The 24,544-nt window shown below is 44.6% G+C and overlaps 2 protein-coding genes across 4 annotated transcripts in view; one reads left to right on the top strand and one right to left on the bottom strand.

Moving 5' to 3' along the window:
- LOC109899254 (E3 ubiquitin-protein ligase RNF6-like) overlaps positions 1-1,881 on the bottom strand; it is a 7,345-nt gene extending 5,464 nt beyond the window's left edge. The window contains exon 1 of one of the 3 annotated variants that reach the window (XM_020494313.2): positions 1,755-1,881. The gene's annotated coding sequence lies outside the window, so the exon portion shown is untranslated. Of the gene's footprint in view, positions 1-233; positions 427-1,253; positions 1,362-1,754 lie in introns of those variants that run through there. The other 2 variants (XM_020494312.2, XM_031836330.1) reach the window with 2 other exon arrangements.
- Positions 1,106-24,544, top strand: LOC109899256 (cyclin-dependent kinase 8-like). The gene is made up of 13 exons (XM_031836331.1): positions 1,106-1,580; positions 10,365-10,440; positions 10,529-10,639; positions 10,902-11,042; positions 11,725-11,782; positions 12,046-12,177; positions 12,301-12,444; positions 13,732-13,801; positions 14,274-14,346; positions 14,464-14,561; positions 20,724-20,811; positions 22,754-22,906; positions 23,033-24,544. Exons 1-13 carry the CDS (start codon positions 1,453-1,455, stop codon positions 23,156-23,158), a joined length of 1,398 nt encoding a protein of 465 aa, XP_031692191.1. The 5' UTR covers positions 1,106-1,452; the 3' UTR covers positions 23,159-24,544.

Below are 24,544 nucleotides of genomic sequence, written 5' to 3'. Positions count from 1 at the left end.
GAACACAGGAGGAGCAACAAAACTGACGTTGTCATCCTACTAGTTACCAATCACCGACCCAGGAATGATCACAGACACGTCGAGAGTCCAAACATTGCACTACGGAGGAGGGACATGACAAAGAAAAGTCGGGCTCCATACAAACTGACTATGTAGAGGACAAAGAATCGTCACCTAACTATTGCAACAGAATTATATAAACGTCTCCAAATACAAAAAAATCTTGTTCACACCTATACGCAGGTTTCACATTGCCTTTCAAAGCGGCGAGCTGTCATTTTGAATGCGCAACGCATTTGTTAGTTGCTGCCGACAGCTAACTAGCCATCTTCTGGTGAAAGGTTTGACCAATAAATAATACTTTTTTTTTGACAAGCAACACACGAACAGAGTGCATACTATACTCAATCTAAACCGTGTCATTGGCTCGAGTAAATGGCAATGACAACGAAATTTAAAGGGATTCTTGTACCTGACACAGCAGCTGTAATATGGACGGGTTTGCTTTCCTCTCCGCTCTGATTACAATGTAGCCAAGATGGGACCACCTGTGCTACACTTCTCACCGTCTGACCAAACACTATCAATGTCAGATTAGTTCCTACCCAATGAAACCGCACTACTACGAGGATTAAAACAGCTAATTGTTGTGTTTCAATCAATGTATATAAGTATTATTATTTGTTTAACTATGAAGACGACTGCTTTACAATTTTCAACAGGTTATTTTTCACAAATGTATTTGACAAAATCACGAAGTCTGATCATTTTTCTCCCCGCAGTCTGAATGATTCTAGAATGAGGTATATGTCATTTTCCAATGCAATTGGAAAATGACATAATTAAATGTTTTCGTTTGTCAATGTCTGTGCGCGTATCTTGACTAGTCTTTCTGCCTGTATTAGACGCCAGAATTGTCTAATTGTGGACATCCACATCAATGTATTATTAAGGAGAGGAGTAATTGCCATAAAATGTGAAGGGGGAACATTTTAAACTGGCTGCAGAGGTACCAAAGTTTGGAACAGAATACTATATATTTGTTTGTGTGAATTTTAGCCCCTTCACGTTACAAAGAGTTAAAGTCCACGTGGTGCTCTAAACACTTTTCTCCCGTCTCTTTCTGTACAGTCTACATAACGACATTTTACGACAAAGCCGTGCATGGAATTTCTGTTCTCCCCAGTGAGATACCGGTTGGAGAAACGCAGTAGCAAGAGAATACATAGAAGGGTTAGTAATCGTTCCCATACCTGTCCGCTCGTCCCGGATAAGAATCCGGCATCTTCTCTGGTACACATAAACCGAGCGGTTAGATGTGGAAACAGGGCTGAGGAGAGAGCGACGCGAGGGAAGGCAACTAAAAATTCTAACCCGGGTTGTGAAGTAAGTTGCCTCCTAAGCGGCGCTTTAAAAGGAAGCAAAAGATAATTGACCAAAACAACAGAGAAGATGGACTATGATTTCAAAGTGATGCTGACCGGGGAGAGAGAACGTGTAGAGGACCTGTTTGAATATGAGGGATGCAAAGTGGGGAGAGGCACCTACGGCCATGTATATAAAGCAAAGAGAAAAGATGGGTAAGTTTATATTGATATAGCCAGTAAGAAGGCCTCCAGGTCCGCAGTCTCCAAATAAAATAACTCCGTTATTGCTCCTGTTTTCAAGGCCCAATCTCCGATTGCTATTTGCAGCAATAAGCCTATTTGTAACTCGTAGTGTGATGAAAATCACTAGTAGATTGAAGAACTCACTGAATACACTCCAGAGACGTCATATCATCTGGAGAATGGGGGCTCGAGCTCCATGACACAATTTACTGTCTCGATTTGACCACTGTCATCAGTGGCCTATCCCCGTGCTAACGGTGCAGTGTGTATGCAAAATCCATCAGCTTAATTTGACATCGTTGAATGCAGTTCAATCAAGCAGTTTTTACAAGGGCGCCTTCGCTCACAGATGAAACATAACATAACCGGGGGTGTTGTAACAACTCACGTCGGGGTATTGCAGCCAGAAATTCTGAGGATGTATTTCGGTATCAGATTATGCTGTCATTTTTACATGATCAGATTTTTACATTTTTAAGTAAGTAGGCCAGCCTATCACTGACGCAGCCAAGCAAGCCAGGGGCTATCCTACGTAGCAGGCGTAAAAGAAACGCATGAAACGAGATCCCCAAAATACTGGATTTGACAAGAAAAACAACTGTCAGGGGTGGTTCTCTTCTGCACTGTTTAACCAATCCAGTACACGTGGAGGAGTTCATATGGAGCGTTAAAGAGTAAAATATGTTATGGGGAAAAATAATGTTTAATGGAAAACCAGATGTTTTTTGCTTAGTTATAGTGAAACACATCGATATGGTCTTCATTTTGACAGTTTGATGCAAAAGTGTTGTTTCAGTTGTAAATCTAATCTAAATCTTTTGGCCCTTAGCAGTTCAACTACCATTGAAATCAACTCAAAATGATGACCATATCGACATGTTTCACAATAACTAAGGAAAAAAACATCTGGTTTTACATCATCTCAAGGGAGGGGTTAGGTATGAAATCCACTCCCTTCTCGATGTGCTGGGTGGTACCACCTCAAGGCTTCCTATAAAAGGAGGTGACAGCGGCCATATTTGGCAATGGTCTTGGTAGGTGGAGTGTGCCAATATATTTAGCATTATGCTTCCTTGACTAGAAGTTACACAAAATTCAAAAGCCGGTAAGGCACATTTCCACATATGACCAAATACAACGTTTTTACCAACCCTTTTATTCAGAGCGAAAAAAAACATGTAGGCAATGATAATTATGCTTTTATATTGGTGATCGATTGGTGGCACTGTCTACTATGACAGCTTGTTGGCAGATATCTATTTACAATATTCATCCTGTGGCCACACACTTGTAATTCTGAAAAGGGAAAGCATACATATGAGAAGGGTCACCCTGGTAGTAGTTGTAGGTTTTTATACAGTACCCAAGACCAATCTGTGAGTTAATTTGACCATTGGAAAAAGAGCTACTGCGTGACCTCGTTCTCCGTGGTCAAAGTGAGTAAGACATTTAAGCGTGTTAACCCTCGCAAGGCTGCCGGCCCATGCAATATCCTAAGCCGTGTCCTCAGAGCATGTGCAGACTGGAGTGTTTACGGACATTTTCAATCGCTCCCTATCCCAGTCTGCTGTCCCCACTTGCTTCAAGATGTCCACCATTATTCCTGTGCCCAAGAAAGCGAAGGTAACTGAACTAAATGACTATCGCCCCGTAGCACTCACTACTGTCATCATGAAGTGATTTGAGAGGCTAGTTAAGGATCATATCACCTTTTAGCCAAAACCCTAGACCCAGTACAATTTGTATACCGCCCCATCAGGTCCACGGATGACTCATCGCACTGCACACTGCCCTATCCCATCTGGACAAGTGGAATACCTATGTAAGACTGCTGTTAATCAACTATAGCTCAGCCTTCAACAATATAGTGCCCTCCAAGCTCATCACTAATCTCAGGGCCCTGGGGCTGAACCCCACCCTGTGCAATTGGGTCCTGGACTTCCTGATGGTCCACCTACAGGTGGTAAAGGTAGGCAACAACACCTCTGCTACGCTGATCCTCAAAAGGGTGCGTGCTAAGCCCTCTCCTGTACTCCCTGTTCACCAATGACTGCGTGGCCATGCATGTCTCCAACTCAATCATCAAGTTTGCTGATGACACAACAGTGGTAGGCTTGATTACCAACGACAAGAGCCCCGAGGGCCCTGGCGGAGTGGTGCCAGGAAAATAACCTCTCCCTCAACGTCAACAAAACGAAGGAGCGGATTGTGGACTTCTAGAGACAGCAGATACAGGACGTTCACATCCACAAGATCATAGTGGAAAGTGTGAAACGCTTCAAGTTCCTCAGCGTGCCAAAATTGGCTTTGGCTTGGCCCCTTAACCCCTCACAAACTTCCACAGATGCACCATTGAGAGGATCCTGTCAGGCTGTATCACCGCCTGGTACAGCAATTGCAACGTCTGTAACCACAGGGCTCTCCAGAGGGTGGTGCGGTCAGCCCAATTCATAACCGGGGGGCGCCCTGCCTGCCCTCCAGGACATCTACAGCACCCGGTGTCAAAGGAAGGCCAACAAGATCATCAAGGACCTTAGCCACCCAAACCACTCTGTTCACTCTGCTACCACCTAGAAGACATAGACATTACAGGTGCATCAAAGCTGAAACCTAGAGACTGAAAAACATATTTCTCCAGGCCATCAGACTGTTAAATGGTCACCACTAGCCGGCTACCACCCAGTACTCTACCCTGCACATTAGAGACTGCTGCCCTATGTACATAGTCTTTGAACACTGGTCAATATTTACATACTGTTTTACCCACTTCATATGTGTATATACTGTATTCTAGTCAAGGCTCATCCTATATAACTACTGCTGTACACACCTTTTCTTTTAATATACTGTCCATACTGTCTATACACCATCAAATACAGTGCATTTGGAAAGTATTCAGAACCCTTCCCTTTATCCAAATTTTGCTACGTTACAGCCTTAAATTAAAAATGTTCCTCATAAGTCGACACCCAATGCCCCATAATGACAAAGCAAAAGCAGGTTTTTAGAAATGTTTGCAATTTTATTACAAATAAAAAAACAGTTGAAGTCAGAAGTTTACATCCACTTAGGTTGGAGTCATTAAAACTACATATTCAAACACTCCACAAATTTCTTGTTAACAAACTATAGTTTTGGCAAGTCGGTAAGGACATCTACTTTGTGCACGACACAAGTCATTTTCCCAACAATTGTTTACAGACCGTTTGTTTCACTGTATCACAATTCCAGTGGGTGAGAAGTTTACATACACTAAGTTGACTGTGCCTTAAAACAGCTTGGAAAATTCCAGAAAATTATGTCATGGCTTTAGAAGCTTCTGATAGGCTAATTGACATCATTTGAGTCAATTGGAGGTGTACCTGTGGATGTATTTCAAGGCCTACCTTCAAACTCAGTGCCTCTTTTCTTGACATCATGGGAAAGTCAAAAGAAATTAGCCAAGACCTCAGAAAAAATATTGTAGACCTCCACAAGTCAGGTTCATCCTTGGGAGCAATTTCCAAATGCCTGAAGGTACCACGTTCATCTGTACAAACAATAGTACGCAAGTATAACCACCATGGGACCACGCAGCCATCACACTGCTCAGGAAGGAGACGCGTTCTGTCTCCTAGAGATGAACGTACTTTGGTGCAAGAAGTGCAAATCAATCCCAGAACAACAGCAAAGGACCTTGTAAAGATGCTGGAGGAAACAGGTACAAAAGTATCTATATCCACAGTAAAACGAGTCCTATGTCGACAGAACCTGAAAGACCGCTCAGCAAGGAAGAAGCCACTGCTCCAAATCCCCCATAAAAAAGCCAGACTACGGTTTGCAACTGCACATGGGGACAAAGATCGTACTTTTTGGAGAAATGTCCTCTGGTCTGATGTAACAAAAATGGAACTGTTTGGCCATAATGGCCATCATTATGTTTGGAGGAAAAAGGGGGAGCCTTGCAAGCTGAAGAACACCATCCCAACCGTGAAGCACGGGGGTGGTAGCATTCTGTTCTGGGGGTGCTTTGCTGCAGGAGGGACTGGTGCACTTCACAAAATAGATGGCATCATGAGGTAGGAAAATTATGTGGATATATTGAAGCGACATCTCAAGACATCAGTCAGGAAGTTATAGCTTGGTCGCAAATGGGTCTTCCAAATGGACAATGACCCCAAGCAAAGCGTGTATGACAAGGAGGCCTACAAACCTGACTCAAATCCACCAGCTCTGTCAGGAGGAATGGGCCAAAATTCCCCCCAATTTAATGTGGGAAGTTTGTGGAAGGCTACCCTAAACATTTGACAGGGAATTTTTACTAGGACTAAACATCAGGAAATATGAAAACTGAGTTTAAACTTCCGACTTGTTGTAAATTCAATTGATTGAACATGATTTTGAAAGGCACACATCTGCCTATACAAGGTCCCACAGTTGACCGTGCATTTCAGAGCAAAAACCAACCCATGAGGTTGAAGGAATTGTCCGTAGAGCTCCGAGACAGGATAGTGTCGAGGCACAGATCTGGGGAAGGGTGCCTAAACATGTCTGCAGCATTGAAGGTCCCCAAGTACACAGTGGCTCCATCATTTTTAAATAGAGGAAGTTTGGAATCACCAAGACTCTAACTACAATTGTCCGCCCAGCCAAACGGAGCGATCGGGGAGAATGGTCTTTGTCAGGGAAGTGACCAAGAAACCTGATGGTCACTCTGACAGAGCTCTAGAGTCCCTCTGTGGAGATGGGAGAACCTTCCAGAAGGACAACCATCTCTGCAGCACTCCACCAATCAGGCCTTGACGGTAGTGGCCAGACGGAAGCCATTCCTCAGTAAAAGGCACATGGCAGCCCGTTTTGGAGTTTGCCAAAAGGCACCTAAAGGACTCTCAGACCATGAGAAACAAGATACACTGGTCTGATGAAACCAAGCTTGAACTCTTCGGCCTGAATGCAAGTGTCACATCTGGAGGAACCTGGCACCATCCTTACGGTGAAGCATGGTTGTTCTTTAAAAGTAATTTCCTCACCATTTTAAATAAGCACGCCCCTTTCAAAAAATGTAGAACTAAGAACAGATATAGCCCTTGGTTCACTCCAGACCTGACTGCCCTCGACCAGCACAAAAACATCCTGTGGCGTACTGCACTAGCATCGGATAGTCCCCGCGATATGCAACTTTTCAGGGAAGTCAGGAACCAATACACACAGTCAGTTAGGAAAGCAAAGGCTAGCTTTTTCAAACAGAAATTTGCATCCTGTAGCCCTAACTCCAAAACGTTCTGGGACACTGTAAAGTCCATGGAGAAGAAGAGCACTTCCTCCCAGCTGTCCACTGCACTGAGTCTAGGAAACACTGTCACCACCGATAAATCCACGATAATCAAGTTTTTCAATAAGCATTTCTCTACGACTGGCCATGCTTTCCTCCTGGCTACCCCAACCCCGGCCAACAGCTCCGCACCCCCCGCAGCTACTTGCCCAAGCCTCCCCAGCTTCTCCTTTACCCAAATCCAGATACAAGATGTTCTGAAAGAGCTGCAAAACCTGGACCCGTACAAATCAACTGGGCTAGACAATCTGGACCCTCTCTTTCAAAAATTATCCGCCGCCATTGTTGCAACCACTATTAGCAGACTGTTCAACCTCTCTTTCGTATTGTCCGAGATTCCTAAAGATTGAAAAGCTGCCGTGGTCATCCCCCTCTTCGAAGGGGGTGACACTCTAGACCAAAACTGTTAAAGACCTATATCCTTCCTGCCCTGCCTTTCTAAAATCTTCGAAAGTTAACAAAACAAAAACAAAAATCTAATAAAAATCACTGACCATTTTGAATCCCACCGAACCTTCTCTACTGTGCAATCCGGTTTCTGAGCTGGTCACGGGTGCACCTCAGCCATGCTCAAGGTCCTAAACCATATCATAACCACCATCAATAAAAGACAGTACTGTGCAGCCATCTTCATCGACCTGGCCAAGGCTTTCGACTCTATCAATCACCACATTCTTATCGGCAGACTCAACAGCCTGGTTCAACAACTACTTCTCAGAGTTTACTGTGTCAAATTGGAGGGCCTGTTGTCCGGACCTCTGGCAGTCTCTATGGGGTTACCACAGGGTTCAATCCTCGGGCCGACTCTTTTCTCTGTATATATCAATGATGTGGCTCTTGCTGTGGGTGATTCCTTGATCCACCTCTACGCAGACAACACCATTTTGTATACATCTGGCCCTTCTTTGGACACTGTGTTAACAAACCTCCAAACAAGCTTCAATGCCGTACAACACTCCTCCCATGGCCTCCAACTGCTCTTAAACGCTAGTAAAACTAAATGCATGCTCTTCAACCAATTGCTGCCTGCACCCGCCCGCATGACTAGCATCACTACTCTGGACGGTTCTGACTTAGAAAATGTGGACAACTACAAATACCTAGGTGTCTGGCTAGACTGTAAACTCTCCTGAGGGCCAGCTCTCGTCGGCTGGCCCTCACTACATATTCGTTGCCAGACCCACTGGCTCCAGGTCATATATAAGTCTTTGCTAGGTAAAGCTCCGCCTTATCTCAGCTCACTGGTCAACATAACAAATCAAATCAAATCAAATGTATTTATATAGCCCTTCGTACATCAGCTGATATCTCAAAGTGCTGTACAGAAACCCAGCCTAAAACCCCAAACAGCAAGCAATGCAGGTGTAGAAGCACGGTGGCTAGGAAAAACTCCCTAGAAAGGACAATACCTAGGAAGAAACCTAGAGAGGAACCAGGCTATGTGGGGTGGCCAGTCCTCTTCTGGCTGTGCCGGGTGGAGATTATAACAGAACATGGCCAAGATGTTCAATGTTCATAAATGACCAGCATGGTCGAATAATAATAAGGCAGAACAGTTGAAACTAGAGCAGCAGCACAGTCAGGTGGAAGTTGAAACTGGAGCAGCAGCATGGCCAGCATGGCCAGGTAAACAACACTCACCCATAGCACGCGCTCCAGCAGGTCATTCCCAATGGCATTACCTCTTTTGGCCGCCTTTCCTTCCAGTTCTCTGCTGCCAATGACTGGAACGAATTGCAAAAATCGCTGAAGTTGGAGACTTATATCTCCCTCACTAACTTTAAGCATTAGCTATCTGAACAGCTTACTGATCGCTGCAGCTGTACATAGCCCATCTGCAAATAGCCCATCCAACTACCTACCTCATCCCCATATTGTTTTTATTTAATTTTTTGCTCTTTTGCACACCAGTATTTCTACTTGCACATCATCATTTGCACATCTATCACCCCAGTATTAAATTGCTAAATTGTAATTACTTCACTACTATGGCCTATTTATTGCCTTACCTCCTTACTCCATTTGCACAGACTGTATATAGATTTTTCTATTGTGTTATTGACTGTACTTTTGTTTATCCCATGTGTAACTCTGTGTTATTTTTTTGTCGCACTGCTTTGCTTTATCTTGGCCAGGTCGCAGTTGTAAATGAGAGCTCGTTCTCAACTGGCCTACCTGGTTAAATAAAGGTCAAATAAAAAAATATATTTCAAAAATGGTGGTGGCAGCATCATGCTGTGGGGATGTTTTTCAGCGGAAGGGACTGGGAGACTAGTCAGGATCGAGGGAAAGATAAACGGAGCAAAGTACAGAGAGATCCTTGATGAAAACCTGCTGCAGAGCGCTAAGGACCTCAGACTAGGGCAAAGGTTCACCTTCTAACAGCACAACGGCCCTAAGCGCACAGCCAAGACAACGCAGGAGTTTCTGAAGTTTCTGAATGTCCTTGAGTGGTCCAGCCAGAGCCTGTACTTGAACCCGATGGAACATCACTGGAGAGACCTGAAAATATCTGTGCAGTGACACTCCCCATTCAGCCTGACAGAGCTTGAGAGGATCTGCAGAGAAGACTGGGAGAAACTCCCCAAATACAGTTGTGCCAAGCTTATAGCGTCATACCCAAGAAGACTTGAGGCAGTAATCATTCCCAAAGGTGCTTCAACAATGTACTGAGTAAATAGTCTGAATACTTATGGAAATGTGATTTTTCAGTTTTTTTATTTGTAATATATTTGCAAAAATGTCTAAAAACCTGTTTTGTTATTGAAGGGTACTGTGTGTAGATTGATGAGGGGGGGGGGAAACAATTTAATCCATTTTAGAATAAGGCTGTAACCACGTAACAAAATGTGGAAAAAGTCAAGAGATCTGAATACTTTCTGAATGCACTGTACATCATATATGGATTCTGACATTGTTTGTTCTGATATTTCTTAATTCCTTTCATTTTAGTTCGTGGATTTGTGTGTATTGATTTGTATGACTGCAGTGTTGGAGCTAGAAACCTGATAACATCTGCAAAATATATGTACACGACCAATAACTATTTTACTTAAATCGGGAGGTAATTGAAGCCTCTTTCCCTCTTCTCACGGCCAGGCAGGTAGCCTAGTGGTTAGAGTGCTAGTCCAGTAACCAAAAGGTTGCTGGATCGAATCGCTGAGCTGACAAGGTAAAAATCTGTCATTCTGCCCCTGAGCAAGACCGTTAACCCACTGTTCCCCGGGTGCCGACGACGACGTGGATGTCGATTATGGCAGCCCCCCGCACCTCTGAGGGGTTGGGCTAAATGAGTAAGACACATTGAATGCATTCAGTTGTACAACTGACTAGGTATCCCCCTTTCACACTCCTGTTCCACCAGCCTCCATTATCTCTGTGTAGCAAGGTCCCATGGGAACTGTGGTGAACTGGGGATGATGCTGTATCTTCTCTGTCTGCAGGAAGGATGATAAGGACTACGCCCTCAAGCAGATTGAAGGCACTGGCATCTCCATGTCTGCCTGCAGAGAGATTGCAGTAAGTGTGGTGTTTAGCTCGAGCAGGCATAACCTGGGTCTGTGAGACATCTCATGATGTTTGTGTGAATTAATGTTTCTTCTTCTAGCTACTGCGGGAGCTGAAGCATCCTAATGTGATCTCACTGCAGAAGGTGTTCCTGTCACACGCAGACCGCAAAGTCTGGTTGCTCTTCGACTATGCTGAGCATGACCTCTGGGTAATACACACGTCCTGTATGTTTCACTATCCTTGTGGGGACATTTGAGTTCCATTCACTATCCTATTTTCCTTAACTTTAACCCTAATTCTAATTGTAAACCTAAACCTCACCCCTAAAATAGTCTTTGTTCTTGTGGGGACCTGGAAAATGTCTCCACGAGGGAGAATTTCTTGTTTTACTATCCTTGTGGGGATTTACGATTTCCACAAGAAAAGTAATATACACACACACACACTAACAATGCCCCCTGTATCCACAGCACATCATAAAGTTCCACAGAGCGTCCAAGGCCAATAAGAAGCCCCTGCAGCTGCCCAGGGGGATGGTCAAGTCCCTGCTTTACCAGATCCTGGACGGCATCCATTACCTTCACGCCAACTGGGTCCTACACAGAGACCTGGTGAGAGACCGAAGGAGAGAGAGCATCCATTTCCTGCACACCAACTGGGTCCTACACAGAGATCTAGGGAGGGAGGGAGGAAGGGGTCGAGGAGAGGAGAGGAGAGATCAGAAGAGAGTCTTGTTCTGCTGCTCTCTTGGATGTTATGTTCACTGTTTTTCCACCAGAGGGCAGCATTGACACTTCCTGAACCATTCGCATGTGATTCAGCCTTATGGTGCCAAATTAATCTTTAATTCCTTTCAGTTAATGTGTTATCACTGTGGGTATTAGGATAATGGAAGTAAAAATTTGGATTACATTGAAGGGACAATCTGCAGTAGCTACTTCAATTTTGGACTTATAAATTAAATATATGTATCCATTGATTCTTGAAGAATTTAACTAATAAATGCCTCATGAGCTTAGTTCATGTGTCATACCCAATCAGAACCCAAAATATAAGTATGTTTTACTCCAATGTTTGTAAACAAAGTAAACGTACGCAAACACTCTATAGCTGCAAAACATGGTTAAATAAAAATGTTGATTTCATGGATGCTCGTTCCGTGCATCCATAGCGCTGTCTATTAACTTGAGAGTTGTTACATTTCTCCGGCCCCATGTGAAACAGTGGCGGGCAAAACACTGTTATTCTTTCAACTGCTGATTGCTGCTCTAACTGTCATCTGTTTTTCCTCAGAAACCTGCCAACATCCTAGTGATGGGGGAGGGGCCAGAGAGGGGTCGAGTAAAGATCGGTACGACGAGATCTCATGGCGTGTTTTCAGGACCCTTTTCATAAGGTTTTGTCAGTACATATAGGTTATAAGGCTTTATGTCAGTACATATAGGTTATAAGGCTTTATGTCACTACATATAGGTTATAAGGCTTTATGTCACTACATATAGGTTATAAGGCTTTGTGTCAGTACATATAATGGATATAGTTAATTCACCTCTCATTACACGTTATTTGAACATTATACTTCATTATTATTTATTGATTTGTGTTTCCCTACAGCGGACATGGGCTTTGCCCGCCTCTTTAACTCACCACTGAAGCCATTAGCAGATCTGGACCCTGTGGTGGTCACCTTCTGGTACAGGGCACCAGAGCTACTGCTAGGTGCCAGGCACTACACCAAAGCCATCGGTGAGAACGGCCACGGTGTGGGTGTGTGTGTGTGTGTGCAAGCATGTTCAAGAGGGTGTCTCTGACAGGGCGTGTGCTCCAATCCCAGTGTGACATCTCTAATCTTGCATGTGCATCTGTCAGACATCTGGGCTATTGGCTGCATCTTTGCCGAGCTGTTGACATCTGAGCCCATCTTCCACTGTCGCCAAGAGGACATCAAGACCAGTAACCCCTACCACCATGACCAGCTGGACCGCATCTTCAACGTCATGGGCTTCCCTGCTGGTGAGAGAGCTGGGCTGGGCTAGGCGGCAGGTAGCCTAGCGGTTGGAGGGTTGCCAGTTCGAATCCAGAGTCTGACAAAAATATGTTGGGAAGTAAGCTGGCAACCAAGAGGATGCTGGTATCAAATCCTAGATATAGAGGGTTCCCCACGAGGGCTGGATATAGAGGGGGTTCCCCACGAGGGCTGGATATAGAGGGGGTTCCCCACGAGGGCTGGATATAGAGGGGGTTCCCCCACGAGGGCTAGATATAGAGGGTTCCCCCACGAGGGCTGGATATAGAGGGGGTTCCCCACGAGGGCTAGATATAGAGGGTTCCCCCACGAGGGCTGGATATAGAGGGGGTTCCCCACGAGGGCTAGATATAGAGGGTAGAGGGGGTTCCCCACGAGGGCTAGATATAGAGGGTTCCCCCACGAGGGCTGGATATAGAGGGTTCCCCCACGAGGGCTGGATATAGAGGGGGTTCCCCACGAGGGCTAGATATAGAGGGGGTTCCCCACGAGGGCTGGATATAGAGGGGGTTCCCCCACGAGGGCTGGATATAGAGGGGGTTCCCCACGAGGGCTGGATATAGAGGGGGTTCCCCACGAGGGCTGGATATAGAGGGGGTTCCCCACGAGGGCTGGATATAGAGGGGGTTCCCCACGAGGGCTGGATATAGAGGGGGTTCCCCCACGAGGGCTAGATATAGAGGGGGTTCCCCCACGAGGGCTAGATATAGAGGGTTCCCCCACGAGGGATGGAAATAGAGAGGGTTCCCCCACGAGGGATGGAAATAGAGAGGGTTCCCCCACGAGGGATGGAAATAGAGAGGGTTCCCCCACGAGGGATGGAAATAGAGAGGGTTCCCCCACGAGGGATGGAAATAGAGGGGGTTCCCCCACGAGGGATGGAAATAGAGGGGGTTCACCCACGAGGGATGGATATGGGGGGGGGGGGGTGTTTACCCCACGATGGCTGGGTATAGGGAGGGGGGGTTACCCCACGCGGGCTGGATATGGGGTTACCCCACGAGGGCTGGATACTCCCATAACTCATCAGGACACGGCTATGTGCATTGAAATGGCCGCTTGTATGTGTGAAAATTTTTACCTTGGTCAAACCTTGGAGAGCCCATGTGTAATCCGAACCTGCCTGGATAACGGGGATATTAAGAGAATACTGACGAGTGCAATTAAACCCTGACTAGGCACAGTTCTATTCTGTCCAGGCTTGTATGAATCCAAAGCAATATGTGGGTTCTGTACAAACACTCACTGACACAGTCTGATGATGTAATCCTCAGAGAAGGACTGGGAAGACATCAAGAAGATGCCCGAACACTCCACTCTGATGAAGGACTTCAGACGGAACACGTGAGTACCTTTATCTCTACATGTGTGCCTGACTGCCTGCATGCTTCCTGCCAGCTCAGGACAAGATACATTTTAGGATTTCAAGATTGGATATGTCTTCTACTCATCCACTGAAATAACCTGTTCTTGTATCACAGGTGTACAAACTTAAATAACACCTTTTATCACAGGTATACAAACTGAAATAACACCTTTTATCACAGGTGTACAAACTGAAATAACTCCTTTTATCACGGGTATACAAACTGAAATAACACCTTTTATCACGGGTATACAAACTGAAATAACACCTTTTATCACACTTGTACAAACTGAAATAACACCTTTTATCACGGGTATACAAACTGAAATAACACCTTTTATCATGAGTATACAAACTGAAATAACACCTTTTATCACGGGTATACAAACTGAAATAACACCTTTTATCACGGGTGTACAAACTGAAATAACACTCTCTTTTTTTTTACAGGTATACAAACTGCAGCCTAATAAAATACATGGAGAAACACAAAGTGAAACCAGACAGCAAAGCATTCCACTTGGTGAGTTAAAGTTAGTTTTGCCTGGAGATTGTTGTTACATACTGTAGCATTGTTCAGGCTGACGTTGTGTGAACGTTCACTGTGTTTTACTCGTGATGTGTCTAACGTTGTGTTTAGCTCCAGAAGCTGCTGACCATGGACCCGATCCGCAGGATCACGTCTGAGCAGGCCATGCAGGATCCTTACTTCCTGGAGGAACCACTGCCCACCTCTGAGTGAGTCAGGACCCTAATAAAACATCTCTAACTTGTTTATTACTACATAACACATTTATAACAACAACAAAAAACACTTATTACTACATGTATTACCACATAACACGTTTTTATACACGTAATACTACATGTATTACCACATAACAGGTATTACTACATGTATTACCACATAACACGTATTACATTTGACATCTCTAGTCATTTAGCTGACACTTATCCAGAGCGACTTAAGTTCATTCATCTTAAGATGGCTTCAGTAAAGTAGTTGCATGCAATGTCAGTGCTAGTAAGAAAAGACAAGTGCCGTTTTTGGGGGAGAATTTATTTAAAATACTCTTTGAAGCAGTGACGGTCAGGGCCGCTTCAGATGAGGGAGACGAGTTTTGTTTTCATGGGCATGCAGACCGGCCAACATGCACACATTTTGCGTTCCCTGTCCATGTACGCAGGTACGAGATCCGAGTTAAAAGTACGCAGAAATGAAAAAGGCCTGTTATTTTTTATTTATTTAAATACATGAAGAAGAAAACAAGTATCCACTGAGTAAATCTAACAACCCGATTCTCCAGCTGCAACACACAGACATGTACAGAGTTTGTGTCAACGGACATGGAGATGAATACATCATTATTCAACGTAGCTTCCTCGTGTCTGTCCCTCCTGTTTGTTGTGATGCTGAGTTTGCAGACTGTCAGCTGTAAGTTAACACATGGACTCTGTGTGTTGTGGAAAGGTAAACGCATTGGTTCAAGCTAACGTTAGCGAACATAAGATGGACATTCAGTGGGCTCTAATGTGTCAGCAGTTCACTCGCATTTGCTAGTGAAAGAGATGAAATACAAGTATGAAAAATAACTGTTCGCATTTGTGCGAGTGTGAAAAACATTTAATTCTGCGTCCCATTAGTTGTATTTTCCACGTAACATTACGAGGATAACACAACCTGATAGACTAACAGTAATTATGATCCACGTCACAAAAAGCATTACAAAAGTGTAATCAAAAATAAATATAAACATCTTGGAATTAAATGGAGTCGAGTTTAGAAGACTGGGGTGGGGCTGTCTGCTCTCAGCCAGGTGTGCTGCTTATCTACCTGCCTGCCTGTGTTTAGAAGACTGTGCGATGAATGAATGAATGTCCGGTATTAGATTTAGAGGAAATGCTTCTAAAATGCCTTTGCAGCGTTCAGATTCCCTTTGCATTATCCTACTGAACAGCTTTCAGATTCTCTTTGCGGTAGCCTACTGAACAGCTTTCAGATTCTCTTTGCGGTAGCCTACTGAACAGCGTTCAGATTCTCTTTGCGGTAGCCTACTGAACAGCGTTCAGATTCTCTTTGCGGTAGCCTACTGAACAGCGTTCAGATTCTCTTTGCGGTAGCCTACTGAACAGCGTTCAGATTCTCTTTGCGGTAGCTTACTGAACAGTGTTCAGATTCTCTTTGCTGTAGCCTACTGAACAGCGTTGAGATTCTCTTTGCATTATCCTACTGAACAGCGTTCAGATTCTCTTTGCGGTAGCCTACTGAACAGCGTTCAGATTCTCTTTGCGGTAGCCTACTGAACAGCCTTTAGATTCTCTTTGCGGTAGCTTACTGAACAGCCTTCAGATTCCCTTTGCGGTAGCCTACTGAACAGCCTTCAGATTCCCTTTGCGGTAGCCTACTGAACAGCCTTCAGATTCCCTTTGCGGTAGCCTACTGAACAGCCTTCAGATTCCCTTTGCGGTAGTCTACTGAACAGCCTTCAGATTCCCTTTGCGGTAGCCTACTGAACAGCCTTCAGATTCCCTTTGCGGTAGCCTACTGAACAGCCTTCAGATTCCCTTTGCGGTAGTCTACTGAACAGCCTTCAGATTCCCTTTGCGGTAGTCTACTGAACAGCCTTCAGATTCCCTTTGCGGTAGCCTACTGAACAGCCTTCAGATTCCCTTTGCGGTAGCCTACTTGAGCTTTGTGTAGCCAGTTTGCAGTCTGTGTCAATGTGATCATTTGTTTTTATGTTTTCAAAAATGATTTAGCTTTTAGTGTTGATTAGGAACCGTGTCTAAAAAGCCAATACTTGTGAGCTGGCCCTAGTGATTGGCCCTGTTTGAGAGGTGACTAGCGTTCCTCTGCTATAGAGACTAAACTTGGGGGCATGTGCTAAGAAAAACGTTATAGATAATTATCTCCATTCTATACTGTACATGTAATGGAATAAACATACAGACAATCTGTGCTAATTCTACAAAACATATATTTATATTATATGTTCTGTACTTATCAGTATGAATCTTTTATTTATGTTTTCTAAATACCTTTTCAGAGGACTAACTGAACCAGGTGTGATGCATAATGTTTGTCTAAGCACATGAATCTCCAATATAACAGATACAGCCCTTGGTTCACCCCAGACCTGACTGCCCTCGACCAGCACAAAAACATCCTGTGGCGGACTGCAATAGCATCGAATAGTCCCCGTGATATGCAACTGTTCAGGGAAGTCCGGAACCAATACACGCAGTCAGTCAGGAAAGCTAAGGCCAGCTTCTTCAGGCAGAAGTTTGCATCCTGTAGCTCCAACTCCAAAAAGTTCTGGGACACTGTGAAGTCCATGGAGAACAAGAGCACCTCCTCCCAGCTGCCCACTGCACTGAGGCTAGGTAACACGGTCACCACTGATAAATCCATGATTATCGAAAACTTCAATAAGCATTTCTCAACGGCTGGCCATGCCTTCCGCCTGGCTACTTCAACCTCGGCCAACAGCTCCGCCCCCCCCGCAGCTCCTCGCCCAAGCCTCTCCAGGTTCTCCTTTACCCAAATCCAGATAGCAGATGTTCTGAAAGAGCTGCAAAACCTGGACCCGTACAAATCAGCTGGGCTTGACAATCTGGACCCTCTATTTCTGAAACTATCTGCCACCATTGTCGCAACCCCTATTACCAGCCTGTTCAACCTCTCTTTCATCTCGTCTGAGATCCCCAAGGATTGGAAAGCTGCCGCAGTCATCCCCCTCTTCAAAGGGGGAGACACCCTGGACCCAAACTGTTACAGACCTATATCCATCCTGCCCTGCCTATCTAAGGTCTTCGAAAGCCAAGTCAACAAACAGGTCACTGACCATCTCGAATCCCACCGTACCTTCTCCGCTGTGCAATCTGGTTTCCGAGCCGGTCATGGGTGCACCTCAGCCACACTCAAGGTACTAAACGACATCATAACCGCCATCGATAAAAGACAGTACTGTGCAGCCGTCTTCATCGACCTCGCCAAGGCTTTCGACTCTGTCAATCACCATATTCTTATCGGCAGACTCAGTAGCCTCGGTTTTTCGGATGACTGCCTTGCCTGGTTCACCAATTACTTTGCAGACAGAGTTCAGTGTGTCAAATCGGAGGGCATGCTGTCCGGTCCTCTGGCAGTCTCTATGGGGGTGCCACAGGGTTCAATTCTCGGGCCGACTCTTTTCTCTGTGTATATCAATGATGTTGCTCTTGCTGCGGGCGATTCCCTGATCCACCTCTACGCAGACGACACCATTCTATATACTTTCGGCCCGTCTCTGGACACTGTGCTATCTAACCTCCAAACAAGCTTCAATGCCATACAACACTCCTTCCGTGGCCTCCAACTGCTCTTAAACGCTAGTAAGACCAAATGCATGCTTTTCAACCGGTCGCTGCCTGCACCTGCATGCCCGACTAGCATCACCACCCTGGATGGTTCCGACCTAGAATATGTGGACGTCTATAAGTACCTAGGTGTCTGGCTAGACCGCAAACTCTCCTTCCAGACTCATATCAAACATCTCCAATCGAAAATCAAATCAAGAGTCGGCTTTCTATTCCGCAACAAAGCCTCCTTCACTCAAGCCGCCAAGCTTACCCTAGTAAAACTGACTATCCTACCGATCCTCGACTTCGGCGATGTCATCTACAAAATGGCTTCCAACACTCTACTCAGCAAACTGGATGCAGTCTATCACAGTGCCATCCGTTTTGTCACTAAAGCACCTTATACTACCCACCACTGCGACTTGTATGCTCTAGTCGGCTGGCCCTCGCTACATATTCGTCGCCAGACCCACTGGCTCCAGGTCATCTACAAGTCTATGCTAGGTAAAGCTCCGCCTTATCTCAGCTCACTGGTCACGATGGCAACACCCATCCGTAGCACGCGCTCCAGCAGGTGTATCTCACTGATCATCCCTAAAGCCAACACCTCATTTGGCCGCCTTTCGTTCCAGTACTCTGCTGCCTGTGACTGGAACGAATTGCAAAAATCGCTGAAGTTGGAGACTTTTATCTCCCTCACCAACTTCAAACATCAGCTATCTGAGCAGCTAACCGATCGCTGCAGCTGTACATAGTCTATTGGTAAATAGCCCACCCTTTTCACCTACCTCATCCCCGTACTGTTTCTATTTATTTACTTTTCTGCTCTTCTGCACACCAATATCTCTACCTGTACATGACCATCTGATCTTTTATCACTCCAGTGTTAATCTGCAAAATTGTAATTATTTGCCTACCTCCTCATGCCTTTTGCACACATTGTATATAGACCCCCCCTTCGTTTTCTACTGTGTTATTGACTTGTTAATTGTTTACTCCATGTGTAACTCTTTGTTGTATGCTCACACTGCTATGCTTTATCTTGGCCAGGTCGCAGTTGCAAATGAGAACTTGTTCTCAACTAGCCTACCTGGTTAAATAAAGGTGAAATAAAAAATAAAAAATAAAAAAAATATGCTGCCCGTCTTGTACTCTAAACAGTTGGACAGGGTTGGCAGGTCTGATCATGGCCTTATTTCTATTACAGCATATTGGATGACTTTCATTCATATTCCATTCACCCAGTTCAATGTACAGCGATCGGTTTAGGCTACTACATGATACTCCAATTTTCCCTATACTCACCATGAGGTTGCTACAACCTAGCCTATGAATTAAAGTTTACGATGTCGGAGCAAACAGGTCGAGAGACAAATTTGAGGTGACAGACAGTGGCATTCAATACCGCCTTGCACACTCATGCCTGCATCTAACTGATATAGGGTGTAATCATTAGTCCATTGAAAACAAGAGTTTCTATTGGACAGGTATGTTTATCCCCGTTTTTGTTCCGTTTGCTTCCGTTTAAGAAATGTTTTTCAACAGAATCGACGGAATGAATACACCCTTGATCATGCAGAAACTCTCATGCTGTATTCCTTCCCTTTGCTTGTGAACTTTAATGCACAGCAAATCAGCTGTATGTGACCATGCGAAAAAACCTTTCCAAGCCAAACCTCTACAAACAGCCTACATCGTTGTCACCATATTAGCTAAAGTAACGTCTTAGTCAGCATAGCTAACAGAACTAACGTGTTAGTGTATAGTCAGTATGCAGTTACACCGGCGAACCACGCAGTAGTAATACCAAAAGCTTACCATGACTTGGAGTTCCAGTGTTGTTGGAAAGTCATAGCCAGCTAGCTAACATAGCATCCCTCTGTTGAAGCAGGTTGTTTCATTAGGCTAAATTAGCTAGCTGCATTTGCTAGCAAAGTAAGTGTAATTTCTTTTCACTTTCAATCGGTCTCAGGTCTCATTTTGGAAGAAATTGTGTTCAAAACTGTTCAACTATTGTCTTTCTCTCCGAGTCAATAACTCACCACATTTTATCCACTGCTGTGCTAGCTAGCAGTAGCTTATGCTTTCAGTACTAGATTAATTTTCTGATCCTTTGATTGGGTGGACAACATGTCAGTTCATGCTGCAAGAGCTCTGGTAGGCTGTAGGACACCCTCCGGAAGTTGTCATAATTACTGTGTAAGTCTATGGAAGGGGGTGAGAACCATGATCCTCCTAGGTTTTGTATTGAGGTCAATGTACCCAGAGGAGGACGGAAGCTAGCTGTCCTCCGGCTACACCATGTTGCTACCCTACAGAGTGCTGTTGAGGCTACTGTAGACCTTCTTTGCAAAATAGTGAAGCTTGGTTCCACCATTGGGGTGCCAGGACAGAAAAGAGCTTTTACTGGGCTGAGCGGCAGATGATCCCCGGTAGGGGTGGGACGCCAGGAGACCAGAGGTGGCAGAATGGAGTAGCACATTTATTACTACATGTCTGGGGTTATGTGGGGGTATATCCTGTAAGATAAGTGATTGATAACTCTTTGTATTTCTCACTCAGTGTGTTTGCAGGCTGCCAGATCCCCTACCCAAAGAGGGAGTTCCTGACAGAGGAGGAGCCAGAGGACAAGGCAGAGAAAGTCAGAAATGTGAGTGCCTCATATATACTATATATATATATATATATATATATATATAGTACCAGTCAAAAGTTTAGACACACCTACTCATTCCAGGTTTTAATTATTTATTTATTTTACTATTTTCTACATTGTAGAATAACAGTTAAGACCTCAAAACTATGAAATAATACAAATGCAATCATGTAATATCCCAAAAAGTATATTTTATATTCTTTGAAGTAGCCACCCTTTGCCTTGATGAAAGCTTTGCACACTCTTGGCATTCTCTCAACCAGCTTCATGAGGTAGTCCCCTGGAATGCCTTTCCATTAACAGCTGTGCCTTGTTAAAAGAGAATTTGTGGAATTTCTTTCCTTAATGCGTTTGAGCCAATCAGTTGTGTTGCGAAGGTCAGTCAATCTGGAAAATGTCAAGAACTTTGAACGTTTCTTCAAGTGCAGTCGCAAAAACCATCAAGCGCTATGATGAAACTGGCTCCCATGAGCTACCGCCACAGGAAAGGAAGACCCAGAGGTACCACTACAGCAGAGGATAAGTTCATTAGAGTTACCAGCCTCATAAAGTGAAGCCAAAATATATTATTCACAGAGTTCAAGTAACAGACACATCTCAACATCAACTGTTCAGAGGAGACTGCGTGAATCAGTCCCTCATGGCCGAGTTGCTGCAAAGAAGCCACTACTAAAGGACACCAATAAGAAGACTTGCTTGGGCCAAGAAACACGAGCAATGGACATTAGACTGGTGGAAATCTGTCCTTTGGTCTGATGAGTCCAAATTTGCGATTTTTGGTTTCAACCACCATGTCTTTGTGAGATGCAGAGTAGGTGAATGGATGATCTCTGCATGTGTGGTCCCCACCGTGAAGCATGGAGGAGGAGGTGTGATGGTGCTTTGCTGGTGACCCTGTCAGTGATTTATTTAGAGGCACACTTAACCAGCATGGCTACCACAGCATTGTGCAGTGATACGACATCCTATCTGCTTTGAGCTTAGTGGGACTATCATTTGTTTTTCAACAGGACAATGGCCCAAAACACACCTCCAGGCTGTGTAAGGGCTATTTGACCAAGAAGGAGACTGATTGAGTGCTACATCAAATGACCTGGCCTCCACAATCAACCGACCTCAACACAATTGAGATGGTTTGGGTTGAGTTGGACCGCAGAGTGAAGGAAAAGCAACCAACAAGTGCTCAGCATATGTGGGAACTCCTTCAAGACTGTTGGAAAAGCATTCCAGGTGAAGCTGGTTGAGAGAATGCCAAGAGTGTGCAAAGCTGTCATTAAGGCAAAGGGTGGCTACTTTGAAGAATCTCAAATATTAAATATATTTTGATTTGTTTAGCACTTTTTTTGGTTGCTACATTATTCCATATGTGTTATTTCGTAGTTTTGTCTTCACTATTATTCTACAATGTAGAAAAAAATAAAAATAAAGAAAAACCCTTGAATGAGTAGGTTTATCCAAACTTTTAGTGTGGTGTGTGTGTGTTTAGTCAAATGTAGATGAAAAGTTTTTAAAGGCCCAGTGTATTTTTATCTCCTGTGTTTTGTATCATTTCTACACAAACTTGTTATTAGCAGGTTTGTAATGGGATTTAGTTTCAGCTTTCCATGGTGACGTCACTGTGGTAAATTGGTTAATAGACCAATAACAGAGGGTTCCAAACCTCTATAATAACTGCTTGTTTTTCAGTTTTCCCCTCGCCACTCCTACCACTCCCAGACAGTCCTAGCAAAATTCTTGGAAATCTAGGAAATGTATTACAGTTAGTTACTTAATTGTTACCCAGAAATGATTTGATATTGATACAAAATTGATATTGATAAAATGTATAAAATGTCTGCATTGGGTCTTTTAAGCGAAACATTTGAGTGTATTTCCAGTGTGTGTTAGTGTATGGTTATCCGGTGATGGATGCTTGGGTGGGTGTTTCATTTTCCAGAAGAACCAGCAGCAGCAGGGGAACAACCACACCAATGGGGCGGGGCACACTGGTAACCCTGACAATAGCCATGCCCAGGGCCCGCCCCTAAAGAAGGTGCGAGTGATCCCGCCAGTCACTACCTCAAGTGGCCTCATGACCTCAGACTATCAGGTATGGTACACACACACGCAATACCATATACAGCATGATTTAGCTCATTTCTGGGTTATCCCACCAAATTGTAAAAACCTAAATTGTAAATGAAGAGTCTGATAAGTTACCTTATTTATCTGTCAGCGCTCCAATCCACATGCTGCCTACCAGAACCCCGGACCAAGCACATCACTGCCCCAAAGCAGCATTGGATACTCCTCTACCTCCCAGCAGCCCCCGCAGTACTCACACCAGACCCACCGCTACTGACCCCTGACCTCTACCCACCCCTCGCCATGCCCGCGAGGGAGAATGTACTAAGGGAAGTGGGTGTGTCTATGGCAACAGCCCACCGGTCCACCCTCACTGCAGCAGTCCATTAGCCCAGTATGTTAATACAATATACTCATTCTAAAAGAACATGACATAACGCAACAACATCAGCCATGACAGAACATGACATAACGCAACAACATCATCCATGACAGAACATGACATAACGCAACAACATCAGCCATGACAGAACATGACATAATGCAACAACATCAGCCATGACAGAACATGACATAACGCAACAACATCAGCCATGACAGAACATGACATAACGCAACAACATCAGCCATGACAGAACATGACATAACGCAACAACATCAGCCATGACAGAACATGACATAATGCAACAACATCAGCCATGACAGAACATGACATAACGCAACAACATCAGCCATGACAGAACATGACATAATGCAACAACATCAGCCATGACAGAACATGACATAACGCAACAACATCAGCCATGACAGAACATGACATAACGCAACAACATCAGCCATGACAGAACATGACTTCAATTCAACCATGACCAACACATGGAGACTAAACCAAGAGAAAGATGGAGAAGGAAGAACAGATGCTGTCAGTTTGTTGTTTCCCTCGTTCCTTCCTCTGTGGTTCAAGTTATCGTCGCTGCAAGTTTGTGACCATTACAAAGTTAACCTTCAGAACTGGAACTTAACTACAGCCACAAGACCAACAAACAGAAGGTGGAACCGGGGCTCCCCTCTTCCATTACCCTCCTTTCCTTCTCTCCTTACCCCTCCACCAATGCTCTCCCCCTTTCCAGCCGGATTCCCCTCTTCCCTTACCCTCCTTTCCTTCTCTCCTTACCCCTCCACCAATGCTCTCCCCCTTTCCAGCCGGATTCCCCTCTTCCTGTTGAAGCTTCGATGAGACTAAAGCTACTATGTGACTGTCTGTGTGTCTTCCCGTCTGTCTGTCTTTGTGTCTGTCCGCCCTTCCATGGGCATCTTCGTTGGGGACCGAATTGAGCTGCTGACAGGAGCATTCTGGGAGTTTGTGGGGCCCCGCCCACAGCTCTGGTTGAGGGCTTTATTGAGAAAAAACAAACAAAAAAAATAAGATTTTAGTAGTTTATAATTTAATCTGTTTTGTTTTCACACAAAACAAAAAGTGGCGAAGTAGCTTCTGTTGTGCTGAGAGAGAGCTGCCGTTTTTATCGCTGTGGGCAAAGCCTTATCTTCCTGATGACAAACCAACACATTGTGTAGAGGATGGCATATGGAACATGCATTTTTACTGTATTGAAATATTTTACATGACGCAAGTATCCTGACAATAAAAGTGGTAATGTTGACA

The sequence above is a fragment of the Oncorhynchus kisutch genome, linkage group LG11, assembly GCF_002021735.2.
Source record: "Oncorhynchus kisutch isolate 150728-3 linkage group LG11, Okis_V2, whole genome shotgun sequence".
In the NCBI taxonomy this organism is placed as follows: domain Eukaryota; kingdom Metazoa; phylum Chordata; class Actinopteri; order Salmoniformes; family Salmonidae; genus Oncorhynchus; species Oncorhynchus kisutch.
This window is presented reverse-complemented; position numbering and strand designations above follow the sequence as displayed.

Bases quoted from the DNA above. Each gene is read 5' to 3' on its own strand.
- LOC109899256 (XM_031836331.1), top strand. From the start codon at position 1,453: ATGGACTATGATTTCAAAGTGATGCTGACCGGGGAGAGAGAACGTGTA. The intron at 10,441-10,528 runs GTAAGTGTGGTG...TTCTTCTTCTAG, and splicing joins CTGCCTGCAGAGAGATTGCA to CTACTGCGGGAGCTGAAGCA. The intron at 13,802-14,273 runs GTGAGTACCTTT...TTTTTTTTACAG, and splicing joins AAGGACTTCAGACGGAACAC to GTATACAAACTGCAGCCTAA.